At 46.6% G+C, this 20,933-nt stretch overlaps 1 protein-coding gene across 2 annotated transcripts in view; it reads right to left on the bottom strand.

Annotated features, from left to right (window-relative positions):
- The window catches only part of LOC115199968 (sarcoplasmic/endoplasmic reticulum calcium ATPase 2-like), a 46,038-nt gene that overhangs the window by 3,119 nt on the left and 21,986 nt on the right, over positions 1-20,933 (bottom strand). For both annotated transcript variants that reach the window (XM_029762559.1, XM_029762560.1), the window contains exons 6-19: positions 12,965-13,045; positions 5,875-5,960; positions 5,103-5,567; positions 3,021-3,109; positions 2,784-2,886; positions 2,556-2,687; positions 2,340-2,459; positions 2,008-2,226; positions 1,522-1,857; positions 1,168-1,388; positions 876-1,078; positions 602-687; positions 373-506; positions 93-210 (exon numbers count right to left, since the gene is read on the bottom strand). In XM_029762559.1, coding sequence (XP_029618419.1) covers positions 93-210; positions 373-506; positions 602-687; positions 876-1,078; positions 1,168-1,388; positions 1,522-1,857; positions 2,008-2,226; positions 2,340-2,459; positions 2,556-2,687; positions 2,784-2,886; positions 3,021-3,109; positions 5,103-5,567; positions 5,875-5,960; positions 12,965-13,045 — 2,393 coding nt within the window. The remainder of the gene's footprint in view (positions 1-92; positions 211-372; positions 507-601; positions 688-875; positions 1,079-1,167; positions 1,389-1,521; positions 1,858-2,007; positions 2,227-2,339; positions 2,460-2,555; positions 2,688-2,783; positions 2,887-3,020; positions 3,110-5,102; positions 5,568-5,874; positions 5,961-12,964; positions 13,046-20,933) is intronic.

The raw sequence follows: 20,933 nt of genomic DNA, 5'->3' as shown, positions 1-20,933 counted from the left end.
GAGAGGTGGAGGAAGAGGGATGAAGAGAGTGAGAATGGGGCAGCTAGAGAATAACCTGGGTTGAGAGGTTGATAGGAGTAAAGCTAACTTACGGGCAGTGGCTCTACGTAGAGGATGAGGAAGTGGAGGGACATGGAGAGGCAGATGGCCCCCAGCAGCCAGATGTTTTCCCAGGGGGGCATCCGCAGCAGGGACTGGTTCTCTGACAGGCTGGAGATAGAGAGGTTGAAGGTCACATTAAGATACGATTTAGGGTCCACATACAGTACTCTATATTCCATTCTTGTAATTAGAAAGTTGTAGCAGTCTACTACTGAATGCAAATTATTCTTTGAGGATGAAAGAACGCTCCGCTCACTTCAGGGGACCCACCTGTTAAGGGCATTGCACATCTCAATGGTGACAAGCACAGACAGGGCCATGGTCATGGGGTAGGGGGACTCAAACACATGACACTCCAGGTCGGCAAAGTCAGGGTTGTCAGGAGAACACTGCAGGAAGTGGCTCTGTGGGGGGAGGAGTCAGACAGACACGAGGGACTTAGGCTGGGAGGTACAACACCACACAGACAGTAAAGCTGACCTCTAGGAGCTAGTCTCACCAGCTGGTACAGGGAGATCATAGGGCCGTCCTCAGCGGCCACGAACCACCAGGTAGCGGCTCCCACTGTGGCAGCTCCCACATAGCCTGAGGACAGAGATGGAGAAACAGTTGACCGACTGTGGGACAGACTGGTTCTCTGACTAGGGGGTGGGGGCAGAGGAGTGCACAATAACACTATATGGCAGGGTATGCCAGTAGTAGTAAGCTTGACCTTTAGATGGAGCTATTTGAGACAAAAATGGGAATAAAGCACAACAGTCCTATTAACTCACATCCGATGGCCAGGTATCTGAAGAAGAGCCATCCGGAGATAAGGGGCTCCTTGGCGCTGCGGGGGGGCTTGTTCATGATGTCCAGGTCGGGGGGGTTGAAACCCAGTGCAGTGGCAGGGAGACCGTCTGTCACCAGGTTGACCCACAGCAGCTGAACTGGGATCAGAGCCTCAGGGAAGCCCAGAGCAGCCGTCAGGAAGATACTGCCCACACAGAGAAACATTGTTAACACCACCAGCACCACTACAAAGACCTCAGTGCCAGGAGGAGGTACGTCAAACAGCTGACTCACCAGACGACCTCTCCCACGTTGGAGGAGATGAGGTAGCGGATGAACTGCTTCATGTTGTTGTAGATGGCCCTGCCCTCCTCCACAGCCGCCACGATGGAAGAGAAGTTGTCATCGGCCAGGACCATCTCAGAGGCTGACTTGGCCACGGCAGTGCCAGAGCCCATGGCGATGCCAATCTCTGCCTTCTTCAAGGCAGGGGCATCGTTCACTCCATCACCAGTCTGTGTGGGAGAAAACAGAGATACTTAAGGATGGATAGGAGGCTTCTTGACAACAGCAATACAATAGATATACAAGCTTTACAGGCACAGTAAGGATAAGGATGGGGGATGTGAGCGGGGGGGTTCAATGTACCATGGCCGTGATCTCATCCATGCCCTGCAAGAACTCAACGATCTTGGACTTGTGGGAGGGTTCGACACGGGCGAAGCAGCGGGCGTTGGTCACGGCATCGCGCTGTGCCTGGGGAGACAGGTCGTCAAACTCGCGGCCTGTGAAAGCCATTTTGTCAACGTCGTCCTCCTCGCTCAGGATGCCGATACGGCGGCAGATGGCCACGGCAGTGCCCTTGTTGTCGCCGGTGATCATGATGACTCGGATGCCGGCCAGGCGGCACAACTTGATGGAGGCAGCCACCTCTGTCCTGGGAGGGTCCAGCATGCCAACGCAGCCCACGAAGGTCAAGCCAGACTGGGAAGAGAAACACACACACACGATCAGCGTCATCATCAGGGTTCCTCTAGAACTGCACAATACAGGACAACGTCCAACCGTTATACTAGATATGATATTAATAGACATTATCTACTTCATGCAACAGTGGTGATGAGTAACCCTCACCTCGTAACCAGCGAAACGGGCACAATCAACCAGCACCATATCCTCCTTCCTGGGTGGGGCGTCCCGGGTGGCCAGAGCCAGGCAGCGCAGGGTGTCACGCCCCGTCCCGTACTCTCGGATTGTAGACATTATCCTCTCCTTGATGCCTGGGGTCATGGCAACCTTGTTGGTGCCCACCCTGACATGGGTACATCTGTCAATAACGCCCTCTGGGGCACCCTGTGGGGTAAGAACGAGTTTGAGGTTGAAACACAGATTCAAACACGGGTGACTCAAAAACACTTGGTTCAAAGTGAGTCAAGCATAGGAGGGTTGCTAAAAGCTGGTGATACCTTGACAAACATCTTTCCGAGGGAGGAGCGGGCCTTGTTGGCGGTGCAGTACACAGACATGGACTTCCTGTCTCTGGAGAACTCCAGGGTAAACTCCTTCTTCATCAGCTGCGTGATCACCTAATAGAAGACACGCAGACACACGACTCAGAAAACCTGCTAACAAACCAGCGGTGACGTTTCACACCATTCAACGGTTGTGGTTAGTGTGCTTACAGAGTTGCAGGCATTGGCCCTGTCGATCTTGGACAGGCCTTTGATGTCGGTGTCAAACGCATTCATCTTTTCCACCAGGCAGGTGAGGGCCGTCTCTGTGGCCTCGCCAACCTTCTCATACACACCTTTGGCCTGATGACACAAACATAAACATTAGTCACTTCTACTCCACGTTCGTTGATGAGCCATATGAAGGAGAAAGGCAGGCAGGCGGGCGGGCGCACAGACCTCATTATAGTCCAGAGAGGAGTCATTGCACAGGGCACAGATGGTGGCAATCTCCACTAGACCATCGTACGCAGAGGACTTCACTAGTCTGCCATCCTGGTACCTGGAGGGAGACACAAAGGACAGGGCCGGACACAAGAGGAAACGTTGGAGGGAGTTTAACAATACACGTATCTAGAAGTAAACCAATAATTGTAGCATGAATGGATTAGCATTAAGAGTGTATTTGGTACTCACACTTCTCCCTCGGGGGCGTAGGTAGAGCCAGTGATGGTGAACTCGTTCAGAGAGCAGCTGTTCCCCTCGGCCTTGTCAAGGATGAACATCTGGAGACCCCGACACAGCACAGAAAAGGTTAGGCCTAATCATCTCACGCCAATGTATGGTTACAACATTACATTACAGGCTGTTTCTTAACTGACACTGTAGATGGCAGCAGACCGACAACATAATAGCACAGTGGACTGCAGCAAGTCAGCGCCACAGAGTCTGTGAGGGCTGTAGACCACCCTATACTGTGTGTGCTTGGTTCTTCTATCCTAGTGGGGGACCTAAAATCCCCGAAATTCCCCACAAGGATAGTAAAACAAGGAAAATTCTCCCTTGTGAGGACAATTCCCACATCCCCATGAGGGCATAGGCTGTTTTAGGTTTAGAATTAGGGTTAGGGAAAATAGGATTTGGAATGAACATTTTAGGTCCCCACGAGGTTAGAAGAACATAACGTGTGTGTGTGTGTACACACTCTGGGCTGCAAGGATTTAGATGCCCTCTCTGGCTGTGTGTGGGGGTTATGGTAGGAGTGTAGCAGTAAGCACTGGTTGTTTGGTTTAGTCCATACTACATAAGTAAATAGTGGCCGTCTGTCAGGGAGCCTGAATAAAGAGAAGAGAGCGCTGGAGCCCAGAGGGCTTGGCCTTTTCCCTCAGGAAGAACTGGACTGGTCCAAACCTAGAGTAGGCACACAAACACGGTCACAACAGCCAGTCAGCTGGGACACCACCACAGCAGTCTCAGTCAGAGATAAAAGGAAGGAAGAGTGATGGTAATCAGTCATGTCCTTTCCAGACGGAGGCCACACTTCAAAGAGCCTTGCTGGCGTCAGATGATTAGGAAAAAATGACATTCTCTTTCGCTGGATACATTATGCTTCTGTTACTGTGAATTCAACACCAACAATTTTGTGGAAGACTTTCTTTCCACGCATCACTGACCGAGATGAAATGGGAGATGGTTGCTGGGCAGTTACCTGAAGAAGGCTTGGTTCACTTTCGGCTCCTAGCCTCTACCTCAAAGATCTTAACGGGATACTGCGAGATTCTGGTATTTAAGCTCTTGGTATCCTAGTAGCAATGCTACTGTACCTGTAGACTTCCAGTCATTGCGCTAAAGCTAGTTAGCAGTAGTTTCTCGAGTCAATGCTAACTTCCTTCATCCTGCACACAGAGACATCAAAATGATGTGCGCAAATTCATCTGACTATAGGTAAGTAAATTAAAATGCCAGAATCTCGCAGTATCCCTTTAACCTACTTGATAGGGAAAATCAATGTGGAGGAAGTTTGGCATATTACTGCCAAACTACTGGCATATTAACATGATGCGCTGCTTAAACAGATGTCCTCCTCACTTATGTAATGTAAACAATGAGATCAGCACAGTAGGACATGATGACTAGTAGTTACTAGTGCATTAAGGCGAAAATGGCATCATCCATTCTAATAATCTCAGTCTGCGCCAGAGGAGAAGGGAAATGACTAGAGAGGGAAAAACATTCAAATAAGACCATAGAGACCCATTGGAATGCTAGATCAAAATAAATGTATTCTGGGAAATAAATAGCCGCTGGCCGATAAAGAGTCTCTGATCCAGAAAAAAAAAATAATGTTTTAAACGAGTGCAGTCAGCGGTTCGGTGCAAAGTTCTGTGCATATTCAACAAAAAGAGAATAAACATGCTCAATTAATAATTAAATGTCTCACTGCTCTGGGACAGAGCATGTAAGTGTGTTGGAGAGCCACTCAGAAAGAGGGAGGGAGGGAGGGGCTGGATGCTTTGCAGAGTTGTGACGCAAGGTCAGTTATGCAACAGCACCGCGGCTGAACAGTCACCCAACGGCTGAATGTAGATCACAACCGCAGCGCATCGCTGCCTCACCACCTCTGTAACACAGCTCACTCTTGATTCTCCACTACAAAGAGCCTTCTGCTTACACCATCTCAAACCCAATCACAGCAAGGTAATGCAACAGAGCCATTTCAGAGGCAGACCTCTGTTCAGTCAGTGTGTAAAGCAAGATAAAGAAAACAACCAGACTCACCCTGCAGACAGACATCTGATTGGTGGTGAGCGTGCCAGTCTTGTCGGAGCAGATGACAGAGGTGCAGCCCAGGGTCTCCACAGAGGGCAGGCTGCGTACGATGGCGTTCTTCTTGGCCATGCGGCGGGTGCCCAGAGCCAGGCAGGTGGTGATGACAGCGGGCAGACCCTCGGGGATGGCGGCCACGGCCAGGGCCACGGCGATCTTAAAGTAGTAGACGGCGCCGCGGATCCAGGAGCCTCCGTGGACGGGGTCGTTGAAGTGGCCGATGTTGATCATCCACACAGCGATGCAGATCAGGGAGATGACCTTGGACAGCTGCTCCCCGAACTCATCCAGCTTCTGCTGCAGGGGGGTCTTCTCCTGCTCAGTGGCTGCCATCTCGTCACGGATCTTACCAATCTCAGTGTTCACGCCCGTAGCCACCACCACACCAATAGCCTTGCCAGACGAGATGTTGGTGCCCTGAAAACACACAGGTGGAACATTATGGCCACACGGTCCTGCACATGCTTGAGGAGAGCAGACTAAATGGAAACTCAAACTCTCTATTCACAAACCAAAATAACATAGCAGGATCTGCATTTGTAAGTACGTTTGATATCGAGTGATGCTGGCATAATTTGTGCCCAAATGTTAAAGATCCATGCATCAGGTCTTCAACTTGAAAGAAATAACTGAAGGAGAAGCTCAAACTACTAGCTGATGGTGGAGAATTCAACCCTCATACAGCCACTACAAGGAGCAGTAAGGAGTGAAGAGTGTTGCTTACAGAGAAGAGCATGTTCTTCTTGTCCTGGTTGACAGCTCGGGGGTCAGGCACTGGGTCGGTGTGCTTGATGACAGAGACGGACTCGCCTGGAATCAAAGAGGAGAGCAGTGCAGGTCACATATCACACTGATATCCCTTTGTCGGTGTCCATCGCCTCAGGGGAAAACTATATCAACTTCAAATCATACTCCCACGCCACAATCAAGCCACAATCAATGTGTGACATTCCTCGCTCTGAATGCTTGTGCACATGATGCAGGGCAAAGCCTCTAATCATATGGATCAAGAGGAAATCAACCCTTGCTATTAACCCAGTTCGAGATGAACTCAGTTCGTTCATTCATTCATTAAGGCTCGACATTAATGCTGATTAGGGCCTTACGCTGACCTTTTTTAAAAACATTTTTATTTTTTACAAGGAGCAGGTCTGTGCCTAAAGTGAAAAAATGTAGGCATACACAAAGAAATTAAGCAGCACAAAAGATATTTGAGGTTATAAAGCTAGAATCCTTGCATTTTTCTATGCACACTGGTGCTCCTAAATAGAAATTCCAGAAAGCACAAATTATTTAGGTGACTAAAATGGTCGCACTGTAGAGCCCTGTTGTCTTGTCCAGGACAAGTAAAAAATGATCACAATCTCAAATGATTACTCTGATCAGAATTGGATTAGAGGCCAACATTGGAAAAATGTAATGTATTGTTCATGTACATAAATAAAGAAAAGCCTATTTGCATATTGGCTACAGCCTTATGTCCAAACCGATGTGGACATGATGCAGGCAGCAGAAAATGTAGCCAAACTTCAATGAAACTTACATATTACATAAATACACCTTAAACACCTGTCATGTTCGACAAATATAATTTTACATTTGTAATTTAGCAGACACTCTTATCCAGAGTGCATACATTCTCGTACTGGTCCCCAGTGGGAAACGAACCCACAACCTTGGAGTTGCAAGCGCTATGCTCTACCAACTGAGCCACATAGGACCAATAATGAAGGGTAATTGACATAACATCTAAAGACCTGATTCTGTCGACATACGCGCTGTTCATTTAGACTGAAGCACAGCGCCTGTTGCGCACCGCACATCACCCACCTTGAATCTCATCGAAGGTGGTCAGCATTTTAAAACTAATTAACAAACGTAGTTGTTTAAAACATGGATGTTTAATGTCATTTTATGAAGCATGTCTTTTTTTTCTAAGTAGCCTAGCCAAAATACGACCATTGAAATGTTGAGAGAATTATTTTAAAACCTTTAATATGACATTGAAACCAGCATTTCTCATGTTCTATTGGTTTTCAAATCAACTTTCTTTCATTGTCCAGCAGCCAAAGGCATAATCCTATTCATATTAGCATCCATGCTAGTTGATGCATCTTTAGATCTCACCGTCTTCATTTCTTAGAGATATTTGAATCGATGTATGTGCGGTGCGCTTTGAGAACAGGGGTTTCCCGCTAATTGCATTTTGGAACATTCGCGTATAGCTTTCAGCCATGTGCGCATTGTTGAGCTTATAATATGAAGAAATACAACTATCACATTTTTTAAGCTAAATCGGTCTGATCCGTTGAGTCAGCCACATTGCCTTCTTAAATGTTTTAATGTGCAGCGGCTGTATGAATTTTGGATCTGTCATCCCAGAACGGTCCGTTTTGAACCGTATAGATTTTTAAAAATCGTCCCAGGGACGACGGGTTGCCCTTAATTTCGAGCCCTGGAGGGAATTATTTTATAACGGCATAAAACATATTTGGTTGTAATTGTAATTTAGCAATATTTTATAGGCTACCAAGGTTGGCCAATCATCATCCAGGAGAGCCTTATAAAGGGGAGTTTGTAGCCTAAATTTTTGTCTGATTCTCTATGGTAAAAAAAGATCATGTATTTTATTTTGTAAAGTGGCATCCTTGCATCATACAACAATGTATAAATTGTGTTACAGACCAAGTGACTTATCTGTCCTACTTGTTCAATGGACAAGCGGCTAAAAAAAGTTAATGTCAAGCCCCTTGTCATGATATTAAATTAACAATGCAATGTCTTTCATTTTGATAAGCTAAAGTTAAACATTTATTGTGCTGTGCTGTTGGGCTTGAACTGGCTCCGACATTAGACGTATCATAATAATATGCCAGTGTACCGAGTGTAGAACAGCTTTGCAAACAGTCAGACTAGCAAAGAGACATTTACTTTAGAGATGCGAGTCATCTATCAAATAAAGTTTTGAATAACAAACTCTAAAGGAATAAACCTTTAGAGTTTGCCTATGTGGAATGAATGCAAATAAACCTGTGGCAGAGGACAATCAAGAGCGAGTCATACAGTATGCTTGCACGCTCAGAGTAGCTACTGCTATCAGTAAAGCCAGCTGTAGAACACCTGGAATGAGCATCTGTCAAAATCTATTTTTACTAGAGAAGTACAGTATCCTAACTTGGTTCAGTATAGGCAGGGTTGCCAGGTCTAGATAACGTTTCCAGATCAATGACCACTCAAAACCTGCCCAAAAAGCTCAAAATGTTTTCACAGTAAGAGAGTAGTTGCCACATTTATACAATAAACCCTTTTTCCATAACATTATCGAGCTGAATTCGGTTTTAATCAAAATAATAACTCTTGCAAGTTATGACATAAAAGGAATTCAAATATGTCGCAAGAGAAAATAATTCGCCCTTCAACTCACCTGATAATTTCCATCAATGGATGTCGGTTTAACTAGTTTGACTGCTATGATTAAGCAATAAGGCATGAGGGCAGTATTGTATATGGCCAATATACCACGGCTAACGGCTGTTCTTAAGCAGCATCTAGTGCCTGGATACAGCAGTTAGCTGTTGTATATTGGCCATATACCACAAATCCATGGGGTGCCTTATTGCTATTATAAACTGGTTACCAACATAATTAGAGCAGTAAAAATAAAAATGTTGTCATACCCGTGGTATATAGTCTGATATACCATGGCTTTCAGCCAATCAGCATTCAGGGCTCACACCCAGTTTAAAATGGTAAATAAATCCCTTGTGTGGATGTGCATAACTATAGATAAATCCGACAAGAGAGTTTGAGTGATGAAAGTTGGACAGAGGGTCTCAAAATCTCTGAGTAAGAAAGACTTAAAAAAAACGAATGTTAGGCTATTTTCTGGCAATTGTGCCATCATTATGTGCCAGATGTTAAAAGACTACAAACCGTTATAAATGGCCAATTTGTGAGATTGACTTGCTCCCAGCTGTGCCCTGGATACCATATGTTCGTTCTGCGAGGTGACCTAAACTGGGAAATGCTTAACACCCCGGCCGTCCTACAACCTAGACGCCCTCAATCTCACAAATGATCAAGGAACCCACCAGGTTCAACCCTAAATCTGTAAACATGGGCACCCTCATAGATATTATCCTGACCAACTTGCCGTCCAAATACACCTCTGCTGTTTTCAATCAGGACCTCAGCGATCACTGCCTCATCGCCTGCATCCGTTATGGGTCCGCAGTAAAACGACCACCCCTCATCACTGTCAAACACTCCCGAAAACACTTCTGCGAACAGGCCTTGCTAATCGACCTGGCCCGGGTATCCTGGAAGGATATTGACCTAATCCCATCAGTAGAGGATGCCTGGTTGTTCTTTAAAAGTATTTTCCTCACCATCTTAAATAAACATGCACCTTTCAAAAAATGTAGAACTAAGAACAGATATAGCCCTTGGTTCACTCCAGACATGACTGTCCTCGACCAGCACAAAAACATCCTGTGGCGTACTGCACTAGCATCGAATAGTCCCCGCAATATGCAACTTTTCAGGGAAGTCAGGAACCAATGCACACAGTCAGTTAGGAAAGCAAAGGCTAGCTTTTTCAAACATAAATTGCATCCTGCAGCTCTAACTCCAAAAAGTTCTGGGACACTAAAATCCATGGAGAATAAGACCCCCTCCTCCCAGCTGCCCACTGCACTGAGGCTAGGAAACACTGTCACCACCGATAAATCCACCGTAATATCAATAAGCATTTCTCTACGGCTGGCCATACTTTCCTCCTGGCTACCCCAACCCCGGCCAACAGCTCCACACCCCCTGCAGCTACTTGCCCAAGCCTCCCCGGCTTCTCCTTCACTCAAATCCAGATAGCAGATGTTCTGAAAGAGCTGCAAAACTTGGACCCGTACAAATCAGCTGGGCTAGACAATCTGGACCCTCTCTAAAATTATCCGCCGCCATTGTTGCAACCCCTAGTACCAGTCTGTTCAACCTCTCTTTCGTATCATCCGAGATAACTAAAGATTGGAAAGCTGCCGCGATAATCCCCCTCTTCAAAAGGGGGAGACACTCTAGACCTAAACTGTTACAGACCTATATCCATCGTGTGCCCTGCCTTTCCAAAGTCTTCAAAAGCCAAGTTAAACAGATCACCGACCATTTCGAATCCCACCGTACCTTCTCTGCTGTGCAATCTGGTTTCCGAGCTGGTCATGGGTGAACCTCAGCCACGCTCAAGGTACTAAACGATATCATAACCACCATCGATAAAAGACAGTACTGTGCAGCCGTCTTCATCGAACTGGCCAAGGCTTTCGACTCTGTCAATCACCGTATTCTTCTCGGCAGACTCAACAGCCTTGGTTTCTCAACCGCATGCTCTTCAACCGATTGCTGCCCGCACCCGCCCGCCCGACTAGCATCACTACTCTGGACGGTTCTTACTTAGAATATGTGGACAACTACAAATACCTAGGTGTCTGGCTAGACTGTATACTCTCCTTCCAGACTCATATTAAGCATCTCCAATCCAAAATTAAATCTAGAATTGGCTTCCTATTTCGCAACAAAGCCCCCTTCACTCACGCTGCCAAACATACCCTCGTAAAACTGACTATCCTACCGATCCTCGACTTCGGCGATGTAATTTACAAAATAGCCTCCAACACTCTACTCAGCCAACTGGATGTAGTCTATCACAGTGCCATCCGTTTTGTCACCAAAGCCCCATATACCACCCACCACTGTGACCTGTATGCTCTCGTTGGCTGGCCCTCGCTACATATTCGTCACCAGACCCACTGGCTCCAGGTCATCTATAAGTCTTTGCTAGGAAAAGCTCTGCCTTATCTCAGCTCACTGGTCACCATAACAACACCCACCCCTAGCACGCGTTCCAGCAGGTATCTCTCACTGGTCATCCCCAAAGTCAACACCTACTTTGGCCACCTTTCCTTCCAGTTCTCTGCTGCCAATGACTGGAACGAATTGCAAAAAAAAATATATAAAAAAAAATAAAAATAAGCGCTGAAGTTGGAGACATATCTCCCTCACTAACTTTAAGCATCAGCTATCTGAGCAGCTCACCAATCGCTGCAGCTGTACACAGCCCATCTGTAAATAGCCCAGCCAACTACCTCATCCCCATATTGTCTTTATTTACTTTTTTTGCTCTTTTGCACACCGGTATTTCTACTTGCACATCATCATTCTGCTCATCTATCGCTCCACTGTTAATTTGCTAAATTGTAATTACTTCGCTACTATGGGTTATTTATTGCCTTACCTCCTTACTCCATTTGCACACACTGTATATAGATTTTTCTATTGTTAATGACTGTACTTTTGTTTATCCCATGTGTAACTCTGTTGTTTTTTTTGTCGCATTGCTTTGATTTATTCTTGGCCAGGTCGCAGTTGTCAGTGAGAACTTGTTCTCAACTGGCCTACCTGGTTAAATAAAAGGTGAAATAAAAATAAATAAATAAATAAATAAAAGGCATAAACCCAGATATAATTCTGTAGCCTATGATTGTAATTCAACTTTGCCATGGTTTGCGTGGATAAATGCAGGTAGCCTATAGCCCCTGATAGGCCTACATCTCATTTCAGATAGTCTACAGTAGCCTAGACAAGATGTAAACTGAACGATTTAGCAGCTTGCTTAGACTAATTTATTAAACATGAATAAGCGAGCCGGTTTCAAGATAAGTGTTTGTGTTTCCCAATAGCCTACTGAGGATGGGGGTCATCATTTCAATCACTGAATTACATAACATGTGTATGATCTGAATATGCTTGTCAACAACAGCCAGTGTTTATTTGTTTGGCCTAATCTAATGCATTCTAACAACTGATCTGCAATTGCAATAGAGCTTTGACAACGTCCAATTGAATTAACTAAACTTGGCTCTTAATAATCGCACAATAACAAAAAGGCTACAACAAACTGAAGTTATTGGCTATTTAATAAATCAGTTTGCCAGCTCCAGGTAGACTACACAAGTGGCACAAATTGATTTGCAATGACTCCAGTGATTGTAATTTCTACATATTTTCTGTATCAATTGGTAGCCTACAGTAGCATATAAATTAATAGGCTAATTGATGGCCAGAGGTAAATGTATCTTTTCCACATTTAATGTCAGTTTCATTAAAAAGAACCACGCAAGGGAGTTCCATAACTGAGAACTGAGCATGCGTAAAACTGAGCATGCGTAAAACACTTTGCTTGATACCGTTTTCTTTAAGTCCACATTATAATGGAGTTTAAACCACATCCGAGATCATTTATGTAATACGCTCTAGTGCGCCCAAAGTCATTTTCCAGAGCTTTGTCTCCATTATGTATTGACGTGCATCAGCTCTAGCTGTTAATATATTTTATGGAAAAAGGGTTGGAGAAAAATAGGTGTTTCTATAATGATAATCTAAAAACAGTTGTCACGTCGTGACGCGCGTTCTGTTATGGCTCCTCTCATTCATGTGACTCAGCCAATAGTGGACTAAGCTGCAGTGCTCTCTCTCAACACCCCCCCTCACTCACTCAGCAACAGCCTGCCTCGCTGCCAGCAGCAAGTCACAGTGAAATATACATATACACACACATACACACACACACATACATACATATCTTTTCTTTTAAAGAGAAATACCACGGCGGCCGCGGTGTGACATAGAAATAACCCAAAAACCCGCAACCAATACATTTTCACCTGCAACATAATTTTCAAAGTAGCCCAATTCGGCAGGAAATCCGTGGACATGGCAACCCTGAGTATAGGAAAAACAGTGCAGCAAACAGCCGTGTGTCTTACCGGTTAGGATAGACTGGTCTACTCTCAGGGTTGTAGATTTGATGGAAGAGAGACGGATGTCTGCAGGAACCTTGTCTCCAACTAGGGGGGAAAGAAGACAGACACACAGAGAGAATTAGAGAAACAGATTACAATGTCATAGATGGACAATGATGCATTGCAATCAGCAAAAAGTGGACACATGATACCTCACATGACCTCCATAACATCTGCCCATGATGTCAACTCATTGTAGCACAAAACAGACACAATATAGTTACAGGTCTCTCAAGAAAAACTGGTTATGCATGTGCAAAGCCATAAACAAGTTTAAGCCTATGCTTTAAGCAGAACATTATGAAAAAACCCACCCTATACAGAGTGCTTAGACTAATGGACCTTGAAGACTACCAAGTTGTTCTTTGAAATATAGATGCAATTTATTCAGCATCGCTGTTAACCGACAGACTATAGCTCATTTCAAGGTTGGTTGCTGGGCCACACGAAGGCAGAGGAAGGGTACTGGGCTTCTATCGCTGTAGGGGAGAAAGGAACACCAGAGCAGGAAGAGGAAATGGAGGACTGGTGAGCCTTAAAAGGCCGGTCCCTAAGAAAGAACCCAATTTGGGCCACATCTGAATGGATGTGACCCGATTCAGTAACCTATTAGCTCATAAACGCTGGGAGAAGGGGAAACCACTCGGTTTAAGGCACGGTTCTTCTTTCAGTTTCAACATGCAGAGCAGTTCTACATAAAACATGTCAATTTGCTCTTACAGATATGGGCCCGGTTTCCTAAAAGCATCTTAAGGCTAAGTTGGTAGTTAGAACTTTTATAGGAGCATCGTTAAACCTCCGAGCTGTTTGCCAAAACCATCGTCACCAAAGCAGGACTTGAAAATGCTCGCTATTTACCGACTGCCTCAGACCACTCGTGGAACAGCTAAGTTAGATGCGTTTTTCCCTACCGTGTCACTTCATACACAGAAGATCTCTGCTAAACATAAACATCTTGATTCTATCTGTCTCTCTGCGACTGCCGATGACTTAGTTGTGACGTTGACTACCAATGTCTTTGCAATTGTTACAAACAAGCAAACGGTAAAAAGGACGCATCAAATTAAAAACAGAATGACTGCATTAAATGATATACCGTGTGGGCTATAGGCCTATAAATTTATGTTCAATTAATTGACTTCTAATTTGCTATTTGTACACTACTGTCCAATTTTTCCCTCAATATATTTCATGATGTACCAAATCTTGATTTAATGCATTATTATAGAGTAAGCGTTAGAATAAGCTGCCTCAATATTTGCACCCATAGGTGATAATATCTCTAGGAGCTAATCCGCCATCAGTATTGTGGAACAATTATAATGCTAAAGTAAGATTTGAATGGAGGAAGCTGATCCGAGAGCAGCACTGGCTTTCTTTCGATCCCATCAGTAGACATGCTCCAACGACATACTAATTGATCATTCTCGCTGCGTGGTGTTCTGGGAAACGCATGTTAAATCTTCGGCCCTCGTAGATGCCAAAGTTACATTGCTATCGGGAAACCGGGCCCTGGAGACTCCACATAGTATTACATTTATTCCACTAACCAGGCTGGTCTGTCAAAATGAATTTACCTAATAAAAACACAGACCATCTCGCAAGGAGACAAACAGGAAGACGTGCATCTTTAGTCAACTTTAAACCATCCCAGGACGAACAAGGTGATGTCGTCCAGACAGAGAAGAAAAAGGGAAGGCTAATAAATGGCTTGTTTTTTAATTATGTGAACATGATCACCCTGTTCGCTTGAGGGGAGAGGAAAATAGAAAACTATACAGAACAAAAATATAAACGCAACATGTAAAGTTTGGTCCCATGTTTCATGAGCTGAAATACAAGATCCCAGAATATTCTCTCAAATTTTGTGCACAAATGTGTTTACATCTGTTTGTGAACATTTCTCCTTTGCTAAAATAAATCATCCAACTGACAGGTGTGGCATATCAAGATGCTGATTATAACAGATTATCATTACACAGGTGCACCTTGCGCTGGGGACAATAAAAGGCCTCTCTAAAATGTGAAGTTTTTTCACACAACACAATGCTACAGAAGTCTCAATTTGAGTGAGTGTACAATTGGCATGCTGACTGGAGGAATGTCCACTAGAGCTGTTGCCAGAGAATTGAAAGTTCATTCCTCTACCATAAGCCGCCTCCAACGTTGTTTTAGAAAATTTGGCAGTACATCCAACCGGCATCAGAACCACATGTAACCACTCCAGCCCAGGACATCCACATCCGGGTTCTTCACCTGCGGGATCGTCTGAGACAAACCACCCAGACAGCTAATGAAACTGAGGAGTATTTCTGTTTGTAATAAACCCTTTTGTGGGGAAAACTCATTCTGATTGACTGGGCCTGGCTCCCCAGTGGGTGGGCCTATGCCCTCACAGGCCCACCCATGGCTATGCCCCCGCACAGTCATTGATTTCCTTATATGAACTGTAACTGATAGCAGCTGTTTCCGTCATCCCCACTGAACAGGAAGAGGTAAAGGAGATAATCCCAGACCCTGCACTCGGACATGGAGCCCCGCCTTCCAAAACTCAGACGAAACAGGAGTGGCTCTTAGAACAAACAGTAGTACACACTGGAACAGAGACACAGAGACACAGAGAGACAGAGAGACAGAGACTCACCCCGGTGTGCAGTTGGGTACTTGTATCAGGCCATATTAATACAGACACTGGTGCCAGGAGTTCTGGACCACCAGTGGCCAATCACGAGAGACATCTTTTCTCAGAAATAATTGTGTAGAGCTCAATCGCATCTTTCAACGGTCTAATGTGGAACAATGCGTTTCACTTCTGATAAGGTCAGGCAACCTACCTCACAGAGGGAAGTATAAAATTGTATCAAAATGTTATTTGTGCCGAATACAACAGGTGTAGGCTTACCGTGAAATGCTTACTTACAAGCCCTTGCCCAATAATGCAGAGTTAAAAGGTATGAACATTTAGTTAAATGAAAAAAGGAAATAGTAACAATAATGAGGCAATATACAAGGAGTACCGGTACTGAGTCAATGTGCAGGGGTACGACGTAGTTGAGATACAGTAAAATGTACATGTAGGTAGGTGTTAGCTAATGTTAGCTGTCTGACTTTATTAGCCAGCAAATTTTTTCACACCATCAACAAAATTATTTGAACAATTAAATTGGCTAATGTTGCTCAACATTTCTCTGGCTAGCTAACGGAGAATTCGATAAAGCTAGCAAGATACTTAATGTGAACAATACTTGTTCTACCACACTTTCTCCCTCACCTCAAACTATCCAAATGCCAGTTGTTTTTCGGTTACAGCTCATGAAGTACGCTTCATCACCTTCTTGCCCCCGTCTCCGTGGTCAGGCTTCTCACCTACCTCTTCGTTATCGTTCAGAGGACGCGCCAACTGCCTTTTCACTCTCCCGCTGTATTTCCAGAGTGCTCGCTGATGCTGTAACTAGCACATCGGCTGTGTCTCTCTTCAGTTGCGTGCTGCATTCTGTTATGTGAACGATTGGCTGAGCCTTGGATACAGCCCGTATTTCTCCAAACGCGCATCACTCGTTCACTAACAACTAGTAGTGATCCAAAGCCCCCCACCCCCCTTAGTGATCCAAAGCCCCCCGCCCTTGGCTCTACACGATTCACGTAGGTCACCTATTTTGGATTCAAAACGGCAAATTTCGCCAAAGGGGCGTCAACATGCATGTGCATTGTGTGTGTGTGTGTGTGTGAGAGCGTATTGTGGCGTACCGCAGACAAGCCACAAGGGGAAGTCTCGTCGAGGCCTGGTGGTGACAGACATTCTACATCATGCGGTGGTGGCTCCCTCTGCTGGATGTGCGAGGTCTCGAGGGGTCCTCCAGCCAGGACTAATTGGGGCTGATTGAGGCTGGAGAGTAATCAAGGGGCTGATTGCTCACGAGCTGTATGGGGCCCATAAAGCTGCCAGGAGTGCTGCACACGGGAGGGTTAGAGGTAGTGAGAGGTTGCGACCGGACAGACGTCCTCATGTTCTTCTAGAACCAAGGGCATTGGTGTTCTACCCCAGAGGAAACTGGGTTATTTTTCTTTGTTTTAAATAAACACCCTTGAAACTGAGGTAACACACGTCTGATCTGTGTAAACGTTTTGATCAAACCCCCTGGTCTGCCACAAGTGGTGGAGAATGCGGGCAAGTCTGACAACGTGGTCAGACCAGGGTTGACGTTTACGCAGTATCAGCACGGATGAGCTGATAGCTCAGTTCGTTCGGGCCCAACAAGCGCAACAGGACATTCAGGAACGAACGCTAGATGAACAGCGTCTACAGAATGTCCGACAGCTGGAGGAAGTCAGGAAGCTGCGAGGAGAAACAGACCGAATCGCATCCCAATCAGTTTTTTAATCAAGCTAACGCAGGATGATGATAGAGACCTACTTCTGCACATTCGAATGGACAGCACTCCGTGAAGGTTGGCCCAAGGCGAAGTGGGCGAGTCTGCTGGCCCCGTTCCTGTCCAGAGATGCCCAAAAGGCATATTATGACCTCAACACCAAACAGGTGGCTAACTACGACTGTTTCAAGTGGGAGGTACTCAGCCGCTACAGGTACAGCCTGGCCCTTTGGTCCCAACTGGAGGTTCGTGGCAGAAGCTTCCCCCCGAGCAAACTACTGCGCATCACCAGAGCATGGCTCTTAACCGACGTAGCCACCTTCCCCATTATCAACAAAGTGGTCATGGATCGCTTCTTACGGGTGCTACCTCACGACATGAAGAGGGCGGCGAGCCTACGCACGCCCCAAACCTTGGGAGGACCTCTTGGGAGCCGTGGAGACGCACCAGAATACAGAGGCCCTGCTGAAGGGGACGTAGGCCGAGTCTGGGAGCCGTCGAAGGGAACGGAAGGACGATCCCACCACCGTTCTCCCCAATCTGACAGTCAGCTGTGCTAAAGGACTGCAGTCCCACAGGGAGACCACCAGGGGAGAGTCAACCCACCACCGACGACCCCAGGTGGATGAAGACCAAAGGTGGTGTTTTGAGTGTGGCACCCAGTGACACCTTGCATGGAATTGCCCGGGTCAAGAGGAGTCGATGCTATCAGGGGGCCCCGGAGACGAGTCGGGGCACACAGTAAACTATGTCACCTCCTGTTGGGCCCACAGCGAACCACCAGCACCCATGGTCCCGGTGAAAGTTGACGGTCACGTCACCCTGATGTATTCCGGGAATGTGGTAACGCTTGTACAAGCCCTCCTGCAGGCCCATCTGACCGAGCATGGTGAGATGTCTGTCTCCTGTGTCCACAGCGGCACCAAGCGGTATTCGACCGGGCAGGCCACCATCATGATGCCACAAGGGAGCTGCCAGATGGTGGTGGGTGCCATACCAGAGTTTCTGGTACCCCTCCTCGTGGGACAAGATTGTCCACAGCACTGTGGAAATACCTGCTGGATAAGAGTATGAACCCATGCTCCTCCTCCTTGATTTCGAGGGACCCCCGAGACACCTGCCCTGAACTCCGAAGGGGACAGTTCAGGACCTCCCCGTGGGAGGATCCAAACTTGAAAGCCACTGCAGCCCAAGTGATAGTGGTGGATGGATGGCCAGCTTCTTTCGGGGTTGAATGACTGGCAATACCCCCAATTCTAAATCGGAAAAAAACTTTTGTATCAGGTGTCGCACGAACAGGGAGAACTTCGAGAGGTGCTGTTGCTGCCCCACCGGTACGTCAGAACCATTCTTTAGCTGGCCCACACCCATTTGTTGGGGGCGCACCTGGGAATGGAGAAGACCCGGTAACGGATTGCCGCCTGGGTTGAGGCGGGCCGTGGAAGACAATTGCCGTAGCTACCCAGAGTGTCAAATCATTGCCCCAAAAACACACGGTACGAAAGAGGCCATACCAGATCCTCAAGGCCCGAAGGAAGGCCGTGAAGCAGGAGGTGGAGGCTATGCTGAGGATAGGAGTCATCGAAGGAGTCCCAAAGTGCATGGTGCAGCGCTATCGTGTTGGTGCCCAAACCGGACGTTAGTCTGCGTTTCTGCAATGACATCTAGGGGTTGAACAACATCAGTTTGTTTGACGCCTACCCCATGACGATGGTGGACAAGTTCATCGACCGGTTGGGAAAGGCCCGGTATATCAGCACCCTGGACCTGACCAGGGGATATTGGCAGGTACCCTCGGAAGCCTCCTCCCAGGAGAAGACAGCATTCGACACAGGACGGGTTAAACCAATACCGGGTCTTCCCATTCTTTCTCCATGGAGCCCCGCCCATGTTTCAGCACTGATGGACTTAGTCCTCTGACCCCACCAACAGTACGCAGCGGCCTATTTGGATGACATCATCCACAGCAAAGGTTGGGAAGCGCACCTGACGTGCCTCCAGGTGGTATTGGACGCGCTCAGGAAAGCCGGGTTGACAGCGAATCCCAAGAAATGCAAGCTGGGGTTCGAGGAGGTGGAGTTCCTGGGGTATTTGATCGGGCAGGGGGAATGTTAAGCCCCAGGAGAGGAAGGTCCAGGCGGTTCGTGACTGGCCCGTTCCCCAAACCAAGACAAAGGTCAAGTCCTTCTTGGGGCTGGCGGGATACTATCGCCGGTTTATCCAACTTTGCAGCTATAGCCTCCCCCTTACCGATCTGACCAGGGCCCGCCTTCCAAAAACAGTGAAGTGGTCAGATGAGGCCAAAGTGGCATTCAGGCGCCTGAAAGAAGCCCTTTGCTCCCATCCGATTCTCGTGACGCCCGATTTCCAGGTACCGATGCTCGTGCAGACGGATGCCTGCGACACGGAACTAGGGTCTGTCCTGTCCCATGTACACAATGGGGAGGAACACCCCATCATGTACATAAGCCAGAAGTTGATACCCCAAGAAAATAAGTACTCGATTGTCGAGTGTGTCTAGCGGTGAAGTGGGCATTAGACACTTAAGTATTACCTGTTTGGCACCCACCTCACCCTGGTCCCAGACCATGCTCCCCTGGTCTGGATGGCCAGGTAAAAGGACCCCAACAATCGAGTCACCTGGTGGTTCTTGTCCCTTCAACATTTCTCTTTTTCTGTTGTGCACAAGTCAGGTGCAAAACATGGGAACGCGGATGCCCTATCAAGAAGGGAGACGTACGTCGCACTGATGACCGGAGGGGGCATACCGCAGACAAGCACCCAGAGGAGACTCGAGGCCTGGTGGTGACAGACCTTCTACATCACGCGGTGGTGGCTCCCTCTGGACGTGCCAGGTCAACGGGTCCTCCGGCCAGGACTAATTGAGGCTTTTGAGTAATCAAGGGGCTGATTGCTTACCAGCTGTACGGGGCCATAAAGCTGCCAGGAGGTAGTGAGAGGTTGCTACCGGACAGACGTCCTCATGTTCTGCTAGAACCGAGGGGATTGGTGTTCTACCCAAGAGGAAACCGGGTTCTTTTTCTTTGTTTTAAATAAACACCGTTGAAACTGAGGTGTGAATATTTTGAGTAGCATATTTTTATTAACTGTTAAGCAGTCTTGTGTCTTGGTGGCTAGAGTGACAATTTTTAGGGCCTTCCTCTGAAAAAAAAACTAATTATCATCAGCCTCACTTGGTCTATTCAGACAAAGGCAAACTGTTACAGAATAATATCTAAAGGCTAAAGAAAGATACGTTTGGGAGGAGTTTCAATATATAATCTGAGGCCAAACTGAACAGAAAGAAAACATGACCAGTCAAATGTTTCCCCTTCAGCCATGAAGTATAACGGCCACATCCTAAGGGTTGTGTAATACTTCCTGTGCTAAGAGACAATACATTTTTTAAGAAACACTTATGACTGCAGGACGGGAGGGAACTAGAGAAATAAATTGGAATGGCTTGAGGCCGTTTAAAATGGCACTTGTTGATGTCATAAGAAAAAAGAAAACGCAACAGTGAAAAGCACACAAGGCACACATTACATTGTCCTGGTGCAGTT

Source organism: Salmo trutta, chromosome 9 (genome assembly GCF_901001165.1).
Source record: "Salmo trutta chromosome 9, fSalTru1.1, whole genome shotgun sequence".
Classification (NCBI taxonomy): Eukaryota; Metazoa; Chordata; class Actinopteri; order Salmoniformes; family Salmonidae; genus Salmo; species Salmo trutta.
Note: the sequence above shows the minus strand (reverse complement) of the source record. Positions and strands in the feature narration are given on the sequence as shown.